The 19,495-nt window shown below is 41.9% G+C and overlaps 1 protein-coding gene across 1 annotated transcript; it reads left to right on the forward strand.

Annotated features, from left to right (window-relative positions):
- Positions 1 to 31: 31 nt before the first annotated feature.
- On the forward strand, positions 32 to 18,654 carry ints7 (integrator complex subunit 7). Its single transcript, XM_017695657.2, has 20 exons — positions 32 to 213; positions 1,742 to 1,871; positions 2,021 to 2,167; positions 3,029 to 3,166; positions 3,528 to 3,574; positions 3,718 to 3,917; positions 4,840 to 4,962; positions 5,710 to 5,827; positions 6,331 to 6,465; positions 7,084 to 7,181; positions 7,614 to 7,853; positions 8,928 to 9,065; positions 10,600 to 10,806; positions 12,279 to 12,473; positions 12,839 to 12,942; positions 13,602 to 13,670; positions 14,524 to 14,656; positions 15,382 to 15,480; positions 16,208 to 16,393; positions 16,897 to 18,654. Exons 1-20 carry the CDS (start codon positions 120 to 122, stop codon positions 17,182 to 17,184), a joined length of 2,889 nt encoding a protein of 962 aa, XP_017551146.1. The 5' UTR covers positions 32 to 119; the 3' UTR covers positions 17,185 to 18,654.
- The last annotated feature ends 841 nt before the right edge of the window (positions 18,655 to 19,495 follow it).

Here is a 19,495-nt window from a genome sequence, read left to right on the forward strand (position 1 = left end):
ACCTGCCGGCCAGCAGGGGGCGGCACTCCGCTTTAATGTCGAGAGGAGACGGGGTAACGAATGGCTGGATTAGCCTTCGCTAGTTAGCGGTGTTAGAACTCAATAAGGCTTGAATAAAAATGTCTCTTTCCACGGCGCGTTCCTTCTTATCGGAGGCTGGATATGGAGAGCAGGAGCTGGACGCTAATTCAGCCCTAATGGAGCTGGACAAAGGTGAACACAGCTGGCCTTAGCCTTAGCTTAGCTTTAGCTTTAGCCATAGCCCCATAGTAAAGTAACGAAGCTTAAGACGCTTCCAGACCCGCTCGATTATGTGCGCTCTTAAAAGACGGCACATAGAGGGTTCTTCAGTAAAGGCAGTGTTTTAGAACCATTAGTTCCACGTCGAGTTCTTTGGTTGGTGAAACGCTTCTCCGGACAGATGGAGAACGCGCTGTTTATGCGTTTATAGTCACAACGAAACAAGGTTCTTCCATTGCTACAAGCCTGACACCGTGACCGCACTTAAAAACGACGGTTCTTCAAGGGTTCTTTAGTAAAGAAAATGGTTCTAAGTTATATAGCTTGGATCCGTGAGCCCTCCAAAGAACCCTTCGCATGATTGAAGTTCTTTGGGTCGTGAGAGGGCTCTTCACATGGTGCTGTGACAATAAACCTTTCTGGAAAGGGTTCTTATGGCACTAGAAAGGGTTCTGCTGTCTGTTGTGACGATGTCAGACGTGTAATCATAGATAACCCCCTTTTTAATGCTATAGATACCCCTTAAAAACAAAAGCACATTCTATGTAGAAGCATCTACAGCACCTTCTCCATCAATCTGAGGAAACCTTTCAAAGTGCAAGCAACCATTCAAGCATGCAATGGGTTCTTTAAGTGTTCATGGTTCTAAGTAGAGCCACTTTCATTACTAAAGGATCCCTGAAGAGGCGCCTTTTTAAAGCAGAACTCTTTGGTGCCGTTTTCAAGAAGGTTCTTTGTAGGTCCACATACAGCACCGTTACTGTCAGTCTGGAGAACCTGTTTGTCACACAAAGAACCATGTAAACATGATATGGTTTCATATAGAACTCATGGTTCTAATTAGAACTATTGGCTTTACTGAAGGACCCGTGTAGAACCTGGGGAGAACCACGAAGTGTGTAGTGCTCAAAGCTCACATGATCTGATGTTGAAATAGAGACCTGCTTTATTATGGGGCAGAAAGGCGCTTTCATATGGGATGAAAACGTTACGTGAAATCTTTTCATGGTTTATAAAGATTAAGAGACCCTTATTAGTCCCACAACGGGGAAATTTCACCTCCACATTTAACCCATCCGTGAAGTGAAACACCACATACACACTAGTGAGCGCACACACACTAGGGGGCAGTGAGCACACTTGCCCGGAGCGGTGGGCAGCCCAATCCGCAGCACCCGGGGAGCAGTTGGGGGTTAGGTGTCTTGCTCAAGGACACCTCAGTTATGTGCTGTCAGCTCTGGGGATCAAACCAGCGACCTTCCGGTCACGAGGCTGGTTCCCAAACCTCCAGCCCACAACTACCCTTTAAATGACTTAAGTACAGAAAAGTCTAATGTCTGAGTTAGAGATCTATCTTATTAAAGAATATACTTTATATGATCATATTTATGACAGATTTTATGTAGAAATATCATTTATTAAAGAATATAACTGTTGTTGTCTCGGCTGAATGGTTTAATTCTGATTTCTTCTTTTACTCATTTCTTGTCTCTGACCAAAGGACTGAGATCCTGTAAGCTGGGGGAGCAGTGTGAAGCCGTGGTACTTTTCCCCAAACTCTTCCAGAAATATCCTTTCCCCATCCTCATCAACTCGGCCTTTCTGAAACTAGCCGACATTTTCAGACTGGGGTATGTTCTGGTCAGCAGGATCTTTTTGAATCTCAACAAGTTGCTCTGCAGCTTCAGTAAAGTCCTGTGTAGTTAGTGAGCACTGGGTACGTGATGTACAGCGATGATGTGTGTGACCATAAATCTTAACCCACGTTTTATTGCTTCAGGAATAACTTCTTGCGGCTGTGTGTGCTGAAAGTGACCCAACAGAGCGAAAAGCACCTGGAGAAGATTCTGAACGTGGACGAGTTTGTTAAAAGGGTTTTTTCTGTCATCCATAGCAACGATCCTGTCGCCAGAGCCATCACACTCCGGTACAGAGTCTTTTATAGATTTTTAGTTGGTTATCATTCGAAGGACGTATTTCCTTCATTTTTTTATGTATTTTATTTTTCTCCTGAGCTTCATTTTATTTTATTACCTCCCCTAATGGGGGCAGTCGTGGGCTGGAGGTTAGGGAACTGGCCCTGCGACCGGAAGGTTGCCGGTTCGATCCCCAGAGCCGACAGTCTGACTGAGGTGTCTTTGAGCAAGACACCTAACCCCCAACTGCTCCCCGGGCACTGTGGATAGGGCTGCCCACCGCTCTCGGCAAGTGTGCTCACTGCCCCCTAGTGTGTGTGTATTCACTAGTGTGTATGTGGTGTTTCACTTCCCAGCTGGGTTAAATGTGGAGATGGAATTTCCCCGTTTGTGGGATTAAAAAAGTATCACTTAAATGAATGTCTTACAGTTAAGCAGGTTTTTGTTACTGTCCCTTAAAAGCTCCATTCAGACGGAATCAGTGATTGCCTTGTCCATCATATTTAAAAACATGCTTGATGTGACATGGTCTGACCTAAAGGGTGTATGTTTATATGGCTGTGGTTGCTCATTATGATCAGAGCACACAAAATACATTCAGTAATTGGCTAGAGGCTCATTTGCATATTGCAGACATGTGCAGTATCATTGGGAAGGTCATTATTAGCTTTAGAAAGGATAATAGTTTGAACACTTTCATGGTTATAGAATATTCAGTGTCTAGTTTCAATGAGCTCCTCATGAGAAATAACTCATAGGATATCAGCGGGCTTTATTTACTGCTGATCTTTTGACTGTAACATCTGAGGTTTCGTTAAAGTTGGTGGTGGTGATGTGGCTGTATTTTGGTCTTTATGTATGTTCATTTACAGAATGCTGGGCAGCCTCGCGTCCATCATCCCTGAGAGGAAAAATGCTCATCACAGCATCCGCCAGAGCCTGGACTCGCACGACAACGTTGAGGTGGAAGCAGCTATCTTCGCCGCTGCCAGTTTCTCATCCCAGTCAAAGTAAGAGCCTTTAAACGTCAGCGGGCGTTGAAATATGAAACATATTTCCAGCTGAGTTTATGATTTGTATCTGACTTTCAGATATGCGCCAAAGTTTTGGCTGTTTTTTTACATATCAAATAACTGTAACACTGAGAAATCACTTGACTGGAGATTAATGGAGAACCAGCTTAATGAGGTTGATGGAAAAGAGCTTTTGCATTGGGATAATTTGATTATTGTCCTATTTTAAACTGCACTGCAGCAGTCATGCTGTAATTATGCACTACTTTGATGTAAAATTATTAGGTTTTGGAAAGCAAGCAGATTTCGTTAAACTGCAGCATAATTATTTGTGTGTTTTTGGCCTCTTTGCTCTCAGAGACTTCGCAGCAGGGATTTGCAACAAGATTAGTGAGATGATTCAAGGTAAATAATGAATCTTTGTTTTTGTAACTGTGTGTTTTTCTTTTATTGATGCCTGTGTTGAGGATTTTTAGCCACTGTGTGCTTCTGTGGGTATTTTAAAATTTTTTTCATGTGCTTTTTATTATTATTATTTTTTCGTTCAGGTTTGGATACGCCGGTAGATCTGAAGCTGAAGCTGATCCCCATGCTGCAGTACATGCACCACGATGCCACTCTGGCCTCCAGGAGCCGGGAACTGCTGCAGGAGCTGGTGTCCTCCTACCCATCCACCCCTATGGTCATCGTTACTCTGCATACGTTTACCCAACTTGCCACTTCATCACTCATTGAAATTCCAAAACAGGTCTGATTACAAATACTCAACTTACACTGGGTGTGAAACATTTAGAGACATCTTGCAGCTGTAATCTTGTATAGCAGCTGGCTGACTGTATTGGTCAGTTTAATCAGATTGGCAAAAATATTATGCATATTGCACCTATGGGTTTTTTTTTTATTTAATTATTTTTTTTAAACAGACCTCTGCCCCCAACGCCCCCCACTTTGTGATTAATAACGCATATTTCAACCTATGAGGTTGTCTTCTTCTAAGAAGGACATAGAGAAATAAAAATACATCATAAAAGTAAATATTGCATCTATATGTTAACCAGTGATTATAGTGATAAACAATAAGTTTGATATGCAAAACACCCAAAGTGAAATTCCATTTATTGTTTTCTAAACACATCCTAAGTAAACACATCCTCTACAGGCAACACGCTTAAATATGTTGGTATTTGGGGCAGTTATTATGGGGGCAGTCGTGGGCTGGAGGTTAGGGAACCAGCCCTGTGACCGGAAGGTTGCCGGTTTGATCCCCTCAGCTGACGGTCCATGACTGAAGTGCCTTTGAGCAAGACACCTAACCCCCAATTGCTCCCCAGGCGCCGTGGATAGGGCTGCCCGCTGCTCCGGGCAAGTGTGCCCTAGTGTGTGTTCACTAGTGTGCATGTATGTGGGTGTTTCACTGCACGGATGGGTTAAATGCAGAGGTCTAATTTCACAGGCATTGGCATTGCTGACGTTGGAATACGCAATTTAAACCCATAAATTGGTCATCTTTGACATGAGAATACCATGTTATAGTACACAAAAACGTTCTAGACAACATTGTTTAAATGTTTGTTTGTTTAAGACTGAATTTCTGCTGTTTTTTTTTTTTGCTGACCTTTTCTTGAGCTAGTCAGTGCTGGTTGTTAACTTATATTGTTGTCTTTGTGCAGATTCAGTTGCTCCTGCAGTATCTGAAGGACGACCCCAGAAAAGCAGTAAAAAGACTCGCTGTTCAGGACCTGAAACTGCTGGCCAAGAAAGCTCCTCACATGTGGACCAAAAAGAACATTCAGGTAAAACCCTCAGCACATGAGAATTAAAACAGAATGAAACGAATTAGCATAACATCTGAAATTCTGAGATTTCCTTTCATATTTAAAGCGCATATATGATGGAAAAACAAATACAAATAAGAGTTTGATATAATAAATAAACATTTAAAAAATTTCAAATCATTACAATCACTTTCCAGTCCAGAGAGTCCACATATGGAAACTAAGCTGCGAAACAGGCAGTTTTGAATTCATTGTTTTTGTGTTGTCACAAAAACCAACATATTTACATATATCAAAGATATTGTTACTGTCCAAAGAAAAAAAAGTGTCAATTTTTATATTTCTAATCCTATTTCATTTGATAACACCACTGTTAAATAGACCACTGATGTGTGTGTGTGTGCGTGTGTGTGTGTGGTTGGTTGGTTGGTTAGTGTAGTGGTTAACACCTCTGCCTTCTACACTGTAGACTGGGGTTCAGCCCCCACCTGGGCAAACACCCTACACTATACCAATAAGAGTCCTTGGGCAAGACTCCTAACACCACCTTGGCCTCCCTGTGTAAAATGATCAAATTGCAAGTCGCTCTGGATAAGAGCGTCAGCCAAATGCTGTAAATGTGTGTGTGTGATTTTCAGTTTTTTGGGGAAAAAAAATTAATTAATTTCTTCACTTTTAAATGTAATGTTTTAATCAAACTAATTTCTGCTCTCTTACGTCATTTGATGTTTATGAAACAAACTTGTTTTGCCTTGTGTGTCGCAGACGTTGTGTGAGTGTGCCCTCAGCACCCCTTATAACAGTCTGAAACTGGGCATGGTCTCAGTGCTCTCCACTCTGTCTGGAACCATCGCCATCAAACAGTACTTCAGCCCGGCTGCAGGTAAGAGCGTGTGTAACTGTATGATGTAAGTTGGTGTTGTGTGTATTAAAGTGTAGTGACACTGCAGATGACGAGTAAGAGAAAAACATTGTTTCTTAGCTGTATCTCGAGTCTCTCTTGGAAGATTCTGCATTGTAATTAAACTGAATCGGCTTGGATTCGTGTACAGAGTAGTTTTATTAGTGGCTTCCAGTATTTGTAGTGAGGTGAGGTGGAGGTCAACGCACAGGCACGTGTTTAACGGCTGTGGCGTGCCACGCCTGGTTTCAGACTGCCGATAGCAGAAAGTGCAGTGAGAGAAAGGAGATCTTGGCCATACTGTCCCCAGTTTCCAGGGCCTGAACATTTTGATAATCGATAAGATCACCTGATATAATTTTATTTATATATATTTAAGCTTTATACTCAAATGCTGTATTGGCAGTTGTTAGTATGAGTTTTCGCACTTCTTAAACTCTTATGTTACAGGACGTTCTGGCTAAATGAGCTCTCTTTTCTTTAAGGTGAATCCTCACCGGCTCCTCACCTCACTGACCTGGTTAAGCTGGCGCAGGAGTGCTGTTACCATAGCAACTTGGCCGTGGCGGCCCACGGGATCACTGTGCTGGCCAACATCGCCATCTCCTGTCCAGAGAAAGGTACTTTACTTTCCCAGCCACTGCTCTTCAGCGCGTTCAGATCTGTTCATATTGCAGGTAAGATTAGATTAGAACAGAGGAAATGGTCCCACATGATTATTTATTTTAATTATAGAATAAATTCAAATAACACCATTACAGTAAGTAGTTATGTAATGTGTGTGTGTGTGTGTTTGACCATTTCTAAACCCGGTATTAACTGTAGGTAGCGTCCAAAACCTGGTTTATTGATCGTTGTGGGATCAAGGTGAAATCTGGAACCAAATTTTATCAGCCTTTCTCACAGAATATCAATTACTTTTTTTTTGAAAAGAAGAAATTTGTATTCCCCCCAAACAACAATCTATTAGACAGTGGTTACACTCAATTCTACACAATTCTATGCAATTCTATGCACACCTGACATATCACCAAATGCACTAGCTGCATTTTCTGTGGTCTTAATATTTATTTGCATTTATTTTAATGATATACATACAGAACAAACTTAAAATTGCATTTTTCTGCCAATTTTAGTGCACAATTAATATGCTGATTTCAATTTATGGGTCAGGGGTGGGGGGGCAGAAAATGTGCCATATACGTGTGCTCTCATGTATGTCCTTACACTTTCTTCAGATTTTGTTCAGCTGGAGCAGGACACGGTGTTGGGGATGGAGTCGTTATTACTGCTGTGCAGTCAGGATTCCAGCGCTTCTGCACAGGCCACACTCAAAGTGAGTACAGCCACAAGTCCTTATAGGAAACTCTGTCCCCTCGGGGGCCTTCTTGGCTGATAATTGTTGGGCAGGTGTGCTCAGTCGTACAAAACCGGCTCCTGTGTCTTTGAATGAGGCAGCAAGCTGCTGCTTTTGTCACCAGCAAACTAACAAATAAGCATCTTTGTGGAGCTTCGGCTCTCCTCAAGATCCCCTCCTGCAACATAAAACCACAAGCTGTATGAACTAGTGGCAACAGTCACGGATGAGTTAAACCGTTGACGTGTGTATGATGTAAACATTTTTATGCAGAAGCAAACATCTGAACATTTTAACGTACAATTGCTGTTTATTCTATTTATAATTATGTTTTTGAATATAATTGTTGGACAGTGCTTATTTATTTTTACTTATTCATAACTGTTTAATAAATCTCTCTCTCACTCTCAGACAGCCCTGGCGTCTCTGGTGCGGATGCTGAAGGGTCGTCCTCACCTCAGCCAATCATGTGTGGAGTTTTTGTTGGCTCAGCTGCACTACGCATGCGACGCTGCACGGATCCTGATCTGTCATGCTTTGGCAGCCATTGCCACACAGCTGCCTGTTCTGGGCGAGAGCATGCTGGGAGATCTGGTGGAGCTGTACAGGAGCGCCGGCAACACCAGCTCAGAAAAGCAGCAGGAGCTACTGGTCAGGTTTACATAATAATAATAATAATAATAATAATAAAGTAATGGGATAGAGGGTGCTGTCCTGCATCTATGACCATGTTTATAGATAACAGTGTCAGAAACCACATAATCAATATATATTATATTAGAGATGCATCTTCACGTGGTTGGTTAGTGTTGTGGTTAACACCTCTGCCTTCCAGGCTGTAGGCTGGGGTTCAGTCCCCCACCTGGGCAAACACCCTACACTATACCAATAAGAGTCCTTGGGCAAGACTCCTAACACCACCTTCGCCTACCTGTGTAAAAATGATCAAATTGCAAGTCGCTCTGGATAAGAGCGTCAGCCAAATGCCGTGAATGTAAAAATGTTTTGGGGCAGTTAGCTTCGTGCTAATTAAGGAAAAGGAGGAAAAACTACCAAACCCACTGCAAAAAAACTACCAGATCATATAAACAGTAAACAAAGCTATCAAGCCATGTTATGATATACCAGTGATACCAAGAACTGCCAGATCATATGAAAAACTGTCAACAACTTAAGCATGCCAAGACTTACTAAACCATACAAGAAAACATACAGCAGTAACTACCAAAACATACCAAAAACAACCAAAACATAGCAAAAATGACCAAACCATACCAAAATCTGTCAAATTATACCAAAAACTAAACCCTACCAAGAACTACCAGAGCAGACTAAACACTGCCAAACCCTACCAAGAACGACTAAATCATACAAAACAAAAACAGAGTAAACAAAGAGCAAGCAGACCACACCAGAAACTGACAAAAGACACCAAGAACTACCAATTTATACTAAAAGCTAACAGACCTACAGCAAATAATACCAGAAAAATGACCAAACCATGCTAAGAACTATTGAACCATACCAAGCGTAAGGGGTGTCCCAGTGTAAGGGGCAGCCTGCAGTCTGTGCATCCAAAAGCCTTTAACCCCACATGAGTGATATTATGTCTTATTATTGTAATTAGATGTGAGCTTTATTAAAGTAATATAGTCAATACCATGAAAGTATTGAGTTTCGATACTCAGCCCAGTGTTTCTGTATAATGAAATCTCTGTTTGGCAGGTTTCCTTGGCGACGGTGGTGTTTGTGGCCAGTCAGTCGTCTCTCGGTGCGGAGGTGAAGACTGTGATCCGACAGCAGCTGGAGGCCTCAGCGAATGGCTGGACTGTTTATCGCATCGCCCGGCAGGCCTCACGCATGGTCAGATTCACAGTATTACTCGTCGTGGGCGGGGCATTGGGAGGGACATCAGTAATGCACCAAAATTAGAATTCGTTACTGAAACCGAAAAATAGGCCACACTTTCTGAAAAACTTAAAGAAAGGATTCTTTTATGTGTAATTTGTTATTTTATTTATGCCTTTGAATTAACATATTAATGCTGATGATGCTTCAAAGGCAAGGCGTCTCAGGAAACTGGGATTCAGCTTTAAATGCCTCTGAGAAAGCATGTATTTTAATTTCATATTTTAACGTAATTTAATATTTAGTATACTTTACCAGGCCATTTCAAATTTAATTAGTCCTCTAGTTCTCTCGGTTCCCTTTTCCAGAGTTGTGATTAAATCTGTTATAGCATCATCAGTGTTATTACACTGAACAGAAATATAAACATAACACTTTTGTTTCTGCTCCCGTTTTTCATGAGCTGAACTCAAAGATCTAAGACTTTTTCTATGTACAACCCCAATTCCAATGAAGTTAGGACAAAAACATAAATAAAAACAGAATATGAAGATGATTTGCAAATCCTTTTAAACCTATATTCAATTGAATCCACTACAAAGACGAGATATTTAATGTTCAAACGGATAAACTTTATTGTTTTTTTCAAATATTCATTCATTTTGAATTTGATGCCTGCAACACGTTCCAAAGAAGTTGGGACAGGGGCAACAAAAGACTGGGAAAGTTGAGGAATGCTCAAAAAACACCTGTTTGGAACATTCCACAGGTGAACAGGTTAATTGGAAACAGGTGAGTGTCCTGATTGGGTATAAAGGGAGCATCCCTGAAAGGCTCAGTCGTTCACAAGCAAGGACGGGCGAGGTTCACCACTTAGTGAACAACTGCATGAGCAAATAGTCCAACAGTTTAAGAACAAAAAGTTTCTCGAGCTCATCTGAGATGGACTGACGCAGAGTGGAAAAGTGTCCTGTGGTCTGACGCGTCCACACTTCACACTGTTTTTGGAAATCATGGACGTCGTGTCCTCCGGGCCAAAGAGGAAAAGGACTGTCTGGATTGTTTTCAGCGTAAAGTTCAAAAGCCAGCATCTCTGATGGTGTGGGGGGGTGTTAGTGCCCATGGCAGGGGTAACTTGCACATCTGTAAAGGCCCCATTAATGCTGAAAGGTACATACAGGTTTTGGAGCAACATCTGCCGCCATCCAAGCAGCGTCTTTTTCAGGGACGTCCTGCTTATTTCAGCAAGACGATGCCGAGCCACATTCTGCACGTGTTACAACAGCGTGGCTTCATAACACTGACTGGTTTTCTGACCCCCCCGACAGCCCCAATACTGTAAAACTGCACATTTTAGTGTGGCCTTTTATTGTGGTCAGCCTAAGGCACACCTGTGCAATAATCATGCTGTCTAATCAGCATCTTGATCTGGGGGAGGGCAACAAAGTGAACGCATGGAAGGTGCATTTAAAAACATTACATGTTGTTAATAATCAGATGAGTGACATTTGGTGCATTTTCTAGCTCTGGCTTTCTCTCTCCTGTGCAGGGCTGCCATGAGCTGTCCAGTGAGCTTTACCAGAGCCTCAGGACTCGTGTGGCCTCCGAGCATTTCTACTTCTGGTTGAACAGCCTGATGGAGTTCTCTCAGGCTGAGCGCTGCCTGAGCGGGCTGGAGGACGGAGACTACAGCGGGGCCATGGGGGCCATCACTGAGGCACTGAAGTCCTACCAGAAAGGATTCGCTTCACTCACGGTCAGGATCTTTTCAATGTGTTTTCATTGATTGGTCAGCAGAGTATTTGAGTGGCGTGGAGTGAAGAGGATGGAGTGTTCTCTCCATGGTCGCTCCAGTACTGCTGTCTCAAACTGCTGATCAGCTGTATAAATTACATTCCGCACGCTGTCCGTCTGGTTAATAAATAAGAATAAAAATGCATTTTTGCAGTAGATATAAAATGTTAACACAGGCTTATAATTTTATGAACAAAGTGTAAAGCACATAAGCTTTTATTGAGCTGTTTGAATCAGACCAAATGAATAAATTCTATTACTTTAATAATGTTATAATATATCCTATAATAATGTAATAATATATCCTATAACATCAGTATGGGCCATCCTATGAATGTGACTCATGCTAAAGGCCCTTTTAATGCTGTAAAAGAGGATATTTGTTAAAAAGCATCAAAATGATTAAATAAATTAAAAATAATAGGAAATAAGAACGGAAAATCTCTGCTATTGCTTTGCAGTGCGCTCACAATGGGCCTCGTTCACCAACATTGTCCTAATTTTTTCACTTCTGTAAGTAAGGCAAGTTTCACGCTTATAATCATCTGTTTCTTCCAACAACTCTGTAGCACAGCGACGGCAGGACTCGCATCTGAGGAGATCGTGTTTTGAGTTTTACGTCTCGTTGAAATCTTGTGGTTGTGCATGTCTAGCTTTACAGGACAGTGTGATTTTAGAAATCTTACATATGTACGTCTGAATAGTCCATCGTGTGCAGACGAAGCCCATGATTTATACACTCGCCCTGTACGAAAACAGTCCATGAACAAATATAGGCTGAAAAAAATAGGCTGCATGCCAAACACTAAGCAAAGACAAACTAAGAAGTGCTGCCAACACTGTACACTGAAGCTAAAGACGGGTGTGGATTTAAACAACACATTCTCTCTATAAGTATCGATGGAGCCCTAGTCCTAAGAAAAAGTTCTTAAACTGCAGAATTATTTACACCTTGAGTGTTTGTAGATTCTGTTATTACCCGACAACAAATCCCAAATAAAATAAGATTCTAAGAAATAAAACAATCTTCGTGGCAACTGCGTAAGTCGGTTTTAATAAGAAAGTTCTTCTTAAGAACGGTTGGTGAATGATCTTATAGGGTCTTACTGCCCTCTAATGGGCTTGCAAGAGTTTTTGCTTTCTTGTGTGGATGCAGGCATTTTTTTCTTAAGTTTTTATTTATTTATTTGAAAATGGAAAGAAAGGTTTTTGCCATGTCTGTCTGCTTCTGACAGCTCAACAGCGTTGTGTCTATAACATACTAAAAAGCAGAAAAGAAAGAAATAAAGCTGCTCGTATGAAACGCCTTAGTTAGCAGTTTTTCTGAATGGGCAGTTTGGGAAGTTGTATGTAAGTGTAGACGGTGTATGTGAGTTAAATTGGTGCTTTTCTGTCCTCTGTTTTTTTCCGTCTGCTGTCCCGTTCTGTACGCAGGCTGCCAGCACCCCTCTGAGTCCGCTGGCGTTTCAGTGTGAGTTTATAAAGCTGCGGATGGACACACTGCAGGCTTTAGCACAGCTCATCTGTACCTGCAACAGCCTGAAGACCAGCCCACCCCCGGCCATCGCCACCAGCATCGCTCTGACCTCTGGAAACGAGCTGCAGCGCTGTGGCAGAATCTCACTGCAGGTGACGCACATGCCAGTGGGCACACGCATCTCCACTCACCTTTCTTCTGTTTCATTAGTCCTGCAGGATGTTCTGTCATTTCTGTCATTACAGCCGTTTGGATTGAGGTCAAATTTATTTATTTTATTTTATTTTATTTTTCACCAAAATATCAGAATTTAAATGATGAATCAAATTATTTTTTATATAAATAAATCATTAATTTAATCTAATCAATAATGATTATATTAAAGTAGCAAAGTCAAACATTTTTTGTAGCACATTTTAAATTCTGGTAAAATTAGTGAAATTAATAAAAACATTTCATTTTAATGGTGTTGGTAATGCATATTTGAAATCGTGTCAAATGTGTCGTCTTTGCTCAGATGAAATTGTCCATGGATGAGTTTCGGAGTCTTGCTGGCCGCTACGCTGACCTGTACCAGTCGTCCTTTGACGCAGACTCCGCCACGCTCCGCAACGTTGAGCTGTATCCTTCAAAGACTGTGAGCAGAGACAGTAAATGACCCAGCCACAGGTTTTCATCTTTCATAATGGAGCGTTCCAGGATAAAGTCTTGATTTAATATGAGATTCCTGTCTGTGAAGTCGCATACACGCTTACCCAGCATGCTCTACTTAGTCTAAGGGTGAGAGCATTGGTGGCAAAGAGAAGAGAATGTCACCATAATATAAATAAATAAATAAATAATAATAAGAGACACTACTGGAAAATGAATTTTATGGGGTAAATTTACTAAAAGAGGCACTAATTATAACAGTACTGGCAGATTGCTCTGGTGAGGGGCCTGTTTTAGTGGATAATCTACCAACAACTTCAATGCAGTGTAAACTTCGGCTTTTCTCACAAGCTTTTTGTATGAAAACTTATTTCCCCAGGTAGAAGGAGAGAAAACTTTCATCATAACATCAGAATCTATCTGTAAAATGTATGATTGTAATATGACAATATTTTTGATACTCAGGGGTTTCTGACTTTAGTTAATTACTAATTATTAGTAGTAGACGTACGTGTGTGTGTGTGTGTGTGTGTGTGTGTGTGAGATTTATGTAAGAGGCTTATACTTTTTAACAATTCAGGGCTAATACACATAATACAAGTTAATATTTTCTTTAACGTGTCTGTCAGGCAACAACAGAGCTGCCTGCTGATCTCTTATGTGATTGAAGCTTTAATACTTGAACCTCAAACAGCCAGGTAAGACTGAACATATACATCACTCAGCATTAAAGAAGGGTTTCATTTGGAGGACGTTTCATTTGCTGAACTGCTCTAATGTTCCCAGGGTAGACCGTATGTGGGAAACTCAGTCCGACCTAGTCACCATTACCATCAACAAAGCCCCACTCCAAATACAGCAGTGGAGAATACAGTACAACCAAAAACGAACCACAACAAAAACACACTTCAGCTTTTTGCTTTTTAACAATCTGTGCAGTGTTTTTTTTCTTTCTTTTTTAATACAGCTAGCCTGAACACATTTGCTGTGCTTCTTTATTTTCAATACCTGAACATGAACGTTTTGCTGAAAATGCCAACTGAGGTTACAACTTGCCCCCTAGACAGAGTTATTGTAGCAGACTGAGGGGCTAGTTGTACCAGCCGCTATAAAAGCCTGGTAAATCAATGCAAACACACACTTTAAAACATGAACCTTTCTGCCTATCGAACTGTGGGTCCATGCCAAACTCACCTCTGGTGTTTGTTGCCAGAGCCGCCCTCTGTTTTGGTCTCATCTGACCATCAAGCACGGTCACACTGAAAGTTTCAGTAACATTTACTGTAACCGTAGACACTTGAGATTGTTGGCCCTTGACAGCAGAGGCATTCCTCTGGCAAGCCCCCAAAAAACCTGTGGTTATTTACCGTAGGTGGTGTTTGATTGTAGTTTGTGGGACGTTCTGACCCCAAGACAAACAATTTCTGCAGTGCCCCTTCTGTGATCCTTGGAGGTTGTTTTTCCGCCATCCTCCTCACAGTGTGTGGGGTCAGTATAGATATACCCAGACTTGTCTCGGCATTGAAGCCTCTGACTTGGTTTGTGTTTCAGTTTCCAGGATTTTGGCACGTTGGGTTCAGTTCAGGCGGAGAGCAAGTATGAGCGCAGGATGATGGGCGTGTTTAACCTCGTTCTGGAAGAAGTGGAGTCCCTGAGCAGGAAACACCCTCCCGTCTCCTACCTGGTAATGATAAAAATAAATAATAATGCAGTCAGGTCGATTGGACATGCTGAATTGCCCCTAGGTGTGAGTGTGTGAGTGGCTGTCTGTGTCTGTCTGTCTGCCCTGCGATGGACCGGCGACCTGTCCAGGGTGTGTCCTGCCTTTCGCCCGAAGACTGCTGGGACGGGCTCCAGCACCCCCCCGCGACCCTGACGGAGAAGCGGCTTAGAAAATGGATGGATGGGTGGATGGATGAATAAATAAGAGAAACTTCTAGACGTTTCTTGTCCAAAATCTTTCCATTCTAGTGTGTTTGCTTAGTTTCACAGTCTCGCAATCATTGTGCGGTAATGAAAATGAAAGAACACTGTAGTAGGGTATTTACATCAGCCACAGTCATATGCTGACCCCAGGGCTGATGTGCCACGAGGAAAGAAGCCTGTGAGACAAACTTTGATGTATGGGGCGACTAATAAACTGCATTTTCATTGCAAGATACATAACTATCGTTTTAACTTCACACCTGGCAATGCTGGATGGCACCCCGGCTGAGAGAGTCTGGTCAAACGTCACTGTATATAGTCCATGTCTTGCTGGTTTGTGCAGTGCAGTCCTGTTAACGCAGGATGACCTATTATGGTTGGGATGATGGTTCTTGTTGATCTTAATCTTGATCTTAGCCTGATCTTGTCTTTTCTTCTCCTTTTCTGCTGATTGTATGGTTTTTGTTTCCTCTCTCGTTTCAGCACACTGGCTGTCTGTGTGATGCGGTCATCGCCCTGCTCAAAGTTCCACTGTCCTTCCAGAGGTATTTCTTCCTAAAGCTGCAGTCAACCAGCATCAAGGTAAGCCTGTATGCTGTTTTTCTCATTTCATTTTTGTTCCTGAGAAAGGTACAATAGGACATTGACATACCTTGGTTCATCTCTTCGAATAAAACGGGCTGTTTTATTTATGTGGCTTGAACGTTTAGACTAGCAGGCAGGCGACCAGTCATTGCCTATGGGAGGATGTGATTTTGCAGCAATGATTTAGAACCAAGTGACGACTGGGGACATTTCGTTCCAGTTCCCAACAGTTTTAGTCAAAATATGGAAAGAGAAACTTGTCAACTATTTACGGCGGTGTATATTTTATACAAAATGACTGATATTTACATCGTCTTACAATTTAACACTCATTGATTGGCCTTGAACACACTCCCGTTTTTACACACATTTTTGAGTCAAGGGGATCTTTTAAAATCAAGCCTTTAATATTTATGCTATTTATTGGCCTCAGACCTACTTTATTTATTTATTATTTATTTATTTGCCTGCTGTTTTTTTTTTTTTTTCTAAAACACCATTTGGAAATGGCAGCTGTCCAGCATTTCGTGATGAATGGACCAGCAGAAAAGGCCTAAATGTACATGAAACGAAAGTTTTGATGCTTTTTATGACCGTAATCCTATACTAAATGTTACTTTATAGTCTCTTATTTAAATATGTAGTGCGTTTTACATTGATCATCAGTCAGAGTCTCTAGTACTCAGTCTTTCCAGTGATTTTTATTTCTCCCTTCCTTGTCCAGCTTGCTCTCTCTCCTTCTCCTCGCACTCCCAACGAACCGATCCCAGTGCAGAACAACCAGCATCTCACGCTGAAGGTGGAGGGCGTGGTCCAGCATGGCTCCACCCCGGGACTCTTCCGGAAGATCCAGTCCGTCTGTCTCAATGTGAGCTCCACTCTTCAGGCTAAATCCGGACCAGACTTTAAGGTGAGCACAGCGATGGTGTGAAATTTAAAGGGCCAGAATTTAATTTTTCCCTCCGAGGTCAAAACTTTTGTGTGATGTTCTGGACCATAAACAGCAATAATTTGTTTAAAATGGTTATTTTTCAACCCCTATTAATCCCTTTTATTAAGATAATTACAACAGGCTGACTTTATTACAGTATCTTTTTAGTACTGTTGCACAGATGCCAAACTATTTCAGTGCCGAAACTGCAATTAAACCCGGTATCAGTATCCGTGATGAGGATACTGATACAAATGATTATCATAAAGCAATTTTTGATGCATGCATGTCTGCCAATCATACGGGCCCTTTAATTGCAGCTTTAATGTAGACGGACTCTTTGGACCAACGGATTGTAATTCAAATGGACCTTCTTCATTTAAACCTTGTGAACGGGTTTGTAAGCAGACAGCATTCCTGTAACAGAGGTTTCCTCTCTCTCTCTCTTTCTGTCCCACCCTTCCTCCTGTTGCTGTTCTCAGATTCCTCTTGATACTAAGACTAATGAGATCGAGCAGCGGGTGGAGCCTCACAACGACTATTTCAGCACCCAGTTCCTGCTCAACTTCTCCATCCTGGGCAGCCACAATGTTACCGTGGAAGCCTCGGTGGTGGACGACAGCGGGGTGGAGTGGAAGACGGGGCCGAAGAGCGTGGTCACTGTCAAGTCTTTGGAGGACCCTTATTCTCAGCAGCTTCGCCACCAGCTACAGCAGCAGCAGGCCGGAGCACAGGCAGCGCTGCGGAACGTCTCCAACCGCTTCCAGTGACTTCACATCAAACCCCCCTCCCCATCAGCTCTGTTTGTGGCTGGGTCGAAACGTACACAGTACTCTGCAAATGTTTGGGTGCCCCTGCTGAAGTTAATGTTTTTTGCCGAAGTGCAAATAAGTGAACATATTCTCTACAGAGAACACACTTCTGCAAATTTTAATGAAAATTAGACTTTATTTGCTTAATTTAACACAAAACATGAAATGTGGTCTGTGTAAAAGTCATGTTCAGCCAAAAAAATGAAATTGTGTGATTTAAATTAGCAGAGAAATCATATATTTAAGAGTGCTCTCTGTAGAGGATGCGTAAGGGGGGGGGGTGTTTATAGAGAACTGTGAGTCATTCAGTGTCAGAAACCACATAATCAAGTCTGTCTGAGATGCTGAGCAGCTCCACGTGGCTCCAGGCAGCTTTGTGATGATTTAAACATGCAATTAGCACCGCGCTAATTGGTGGGGTATTAGATTCCATTACTTGTTAGCTACATTAGTCTCGTAGCTCCAGTGCTAAAACTTAAAGATGTCACACTCTGCGTTCCCCATCTGTGTGCTTGAGTCGGGATGAGGAGCCGAGTTACTGTAAACCTTGCTGTAATAACACCCTCTTTCCAGGCTCTGCCCACAAATGCGTTGATTTGTAGCCGCTGTTGGACGTTTCGCGATGCAGAGAACCGTTTAACCGTGCATAGGGTTCTTTTGAGCGTTCATGATTCTGTATATAAAAGCGTTTTCTGTACTAAGGAACCCTGGAAGAACCATCCTTTTAAGTAGGTAGTCATAGGTGTTGGTATCTCTATAAAGACTCATCCAGCTCAGTGTTGTGTATGAACCTGAATCCCTTAGTTGGAATGAGATTGTTTGTTTTTCCCCCAGCATGGCAACAGTTGCTATAAAGGAATGCATTTGTGGGCGGAGCCTGGGTAGATCAATAGGAGCAGTAGAAGATGCCAAGGTAGGTTTTTTGCTGGTAACATGCGGCTGCGTCCAAAACCATAAACTTCAGTGCTCTACACTCTTGAAATGATGGTTCTTCAAGAAAAATGAAAATGGTTTGATATAGAGCTGTGAACCCTCAAGTGACCCTTTGTGTCATGAAAGGGTTCTTCAGACTGATGGAGGGTGTAACAAGCTGTTACGTGTTCTGCACATGTTCTGACTTCCAGCCCCAGTGTTTGAACAGAGCTGTTCAAACCCATAAGCAGATCTGTCAGTTGAGGCTGCTCTATTGTGAAACTGCATTTCTCTGTAATCCAGATGTTGCACAATTTCCTTTGTAAAGCTGAAGTGCTGCAGATCGGGCTGGACTTGCTGTTTGTAGCTGTAAACATGACTTAGAATTTGTGGCTAAACAGATAAGAAGTGTTCAGTTGACATGCTGCACATGGAGTCGGAGTTTAGTTTGATTTAGTTTTTTACCTGTAATATAAAAATGTGACTGAATTTCAATTAAAAAAAGGAACGACTCTGTTCTGCAGTCATTGAGTGTTTATCTATAAGAGGACTTTCACGAGGGGGGAGGGGGGCGCTATCATCAGGCAGTGTATTCATAATTATTACATATAATAACTTTCTGTGGGGGGAGCTTTAAGAGGTGGACGTCTGGTTCTTATCACTACCACTGTCTAGAATGGAGCCTTTCACACCAAATCACTCCGAATGACACTATTTACATGTTAACCGTTTAATTATGCAGACATTTAATTCTTTACGTGCAATAATAATAATAATGCTGCAGAAGCTGGCTGAGGGCGGCAGACGCCAGTAGACTCAACAAACTGATCCGCAAGGCCGGTGATGTTGTGGGTGTGGAGCTGGACTCGCTGACGGCCGTGTCGGAGACACAGGAGCACATTCAGTGCAAGGCTCATTCTACCTGAGTGACCACAGAGCGCCACAGGAGGTCATTCTTACCTGTGGCCATCAAACTCTATAACTCCTCCCTCAGTGTACCATACCAAACTGTTCATATGTGTAATAATAATAATAATAATAATAATAATAATAATAATAATAATAGTGTGCAAAAACTCAGAGGTACAATCATTTGAACTGCTTTATACTAGATGTTTACTATTTATTATCACAGCCACTTTACTGTGTTCATAAGAACTTAAATCTCGTGTATATATTGCAAATTTCTCTTTGTTTTAAATTACTGAAGTGTTTATTCTTCTACACAAGTGGTTGCAACTGTAACAACTGCAATTTCCCTCTGGGATCAATAAAGGGTTCTGATTCTGGATCTGATAGTCAGTGGCCTGTGTTACCGGCAGTGACACAGTTGTGCCACAAGAGGTCACTGTAAACT

This window comes from Pygocentrus nattereri, chromosome 4 (assembly GCF_015220715.1).
Source record: "Pygocentrus nattereri isolate fPygNat1 chromosome 4, fPygNat1.pri, whole genome shotgun sequence".
Lineage (NCBI taxonomy): Eukaryota > Metazoa > Chordata > Actinopteri > Characiformes > Serrasalmidae > Pygocentrus > Pygocentrus nattereri.

Coding starts and splice junctions, on each gene's coding strand:
- ints7 (XM_017695657.2), top strand. CDS start 120: ATGTCTCTTTCCACGGCGCGTTCCTTCTTATCGGAGGCTGGATATGGA. Junction 9,066..10,599: donor CCCGGCAGGCCTCACGCATG/GTCAGATTCACA, acceptor TCTCCTGTGCAG/GGCTGCCATGAGCTGTCCAG. Junction 13,671..14,523: donor CTTGAACCTCAAACAGCCAG/GTAAGACTGAAC, acceptor TTTGTGTTTCAG/TTTCCAGGATTTTGGCACGT.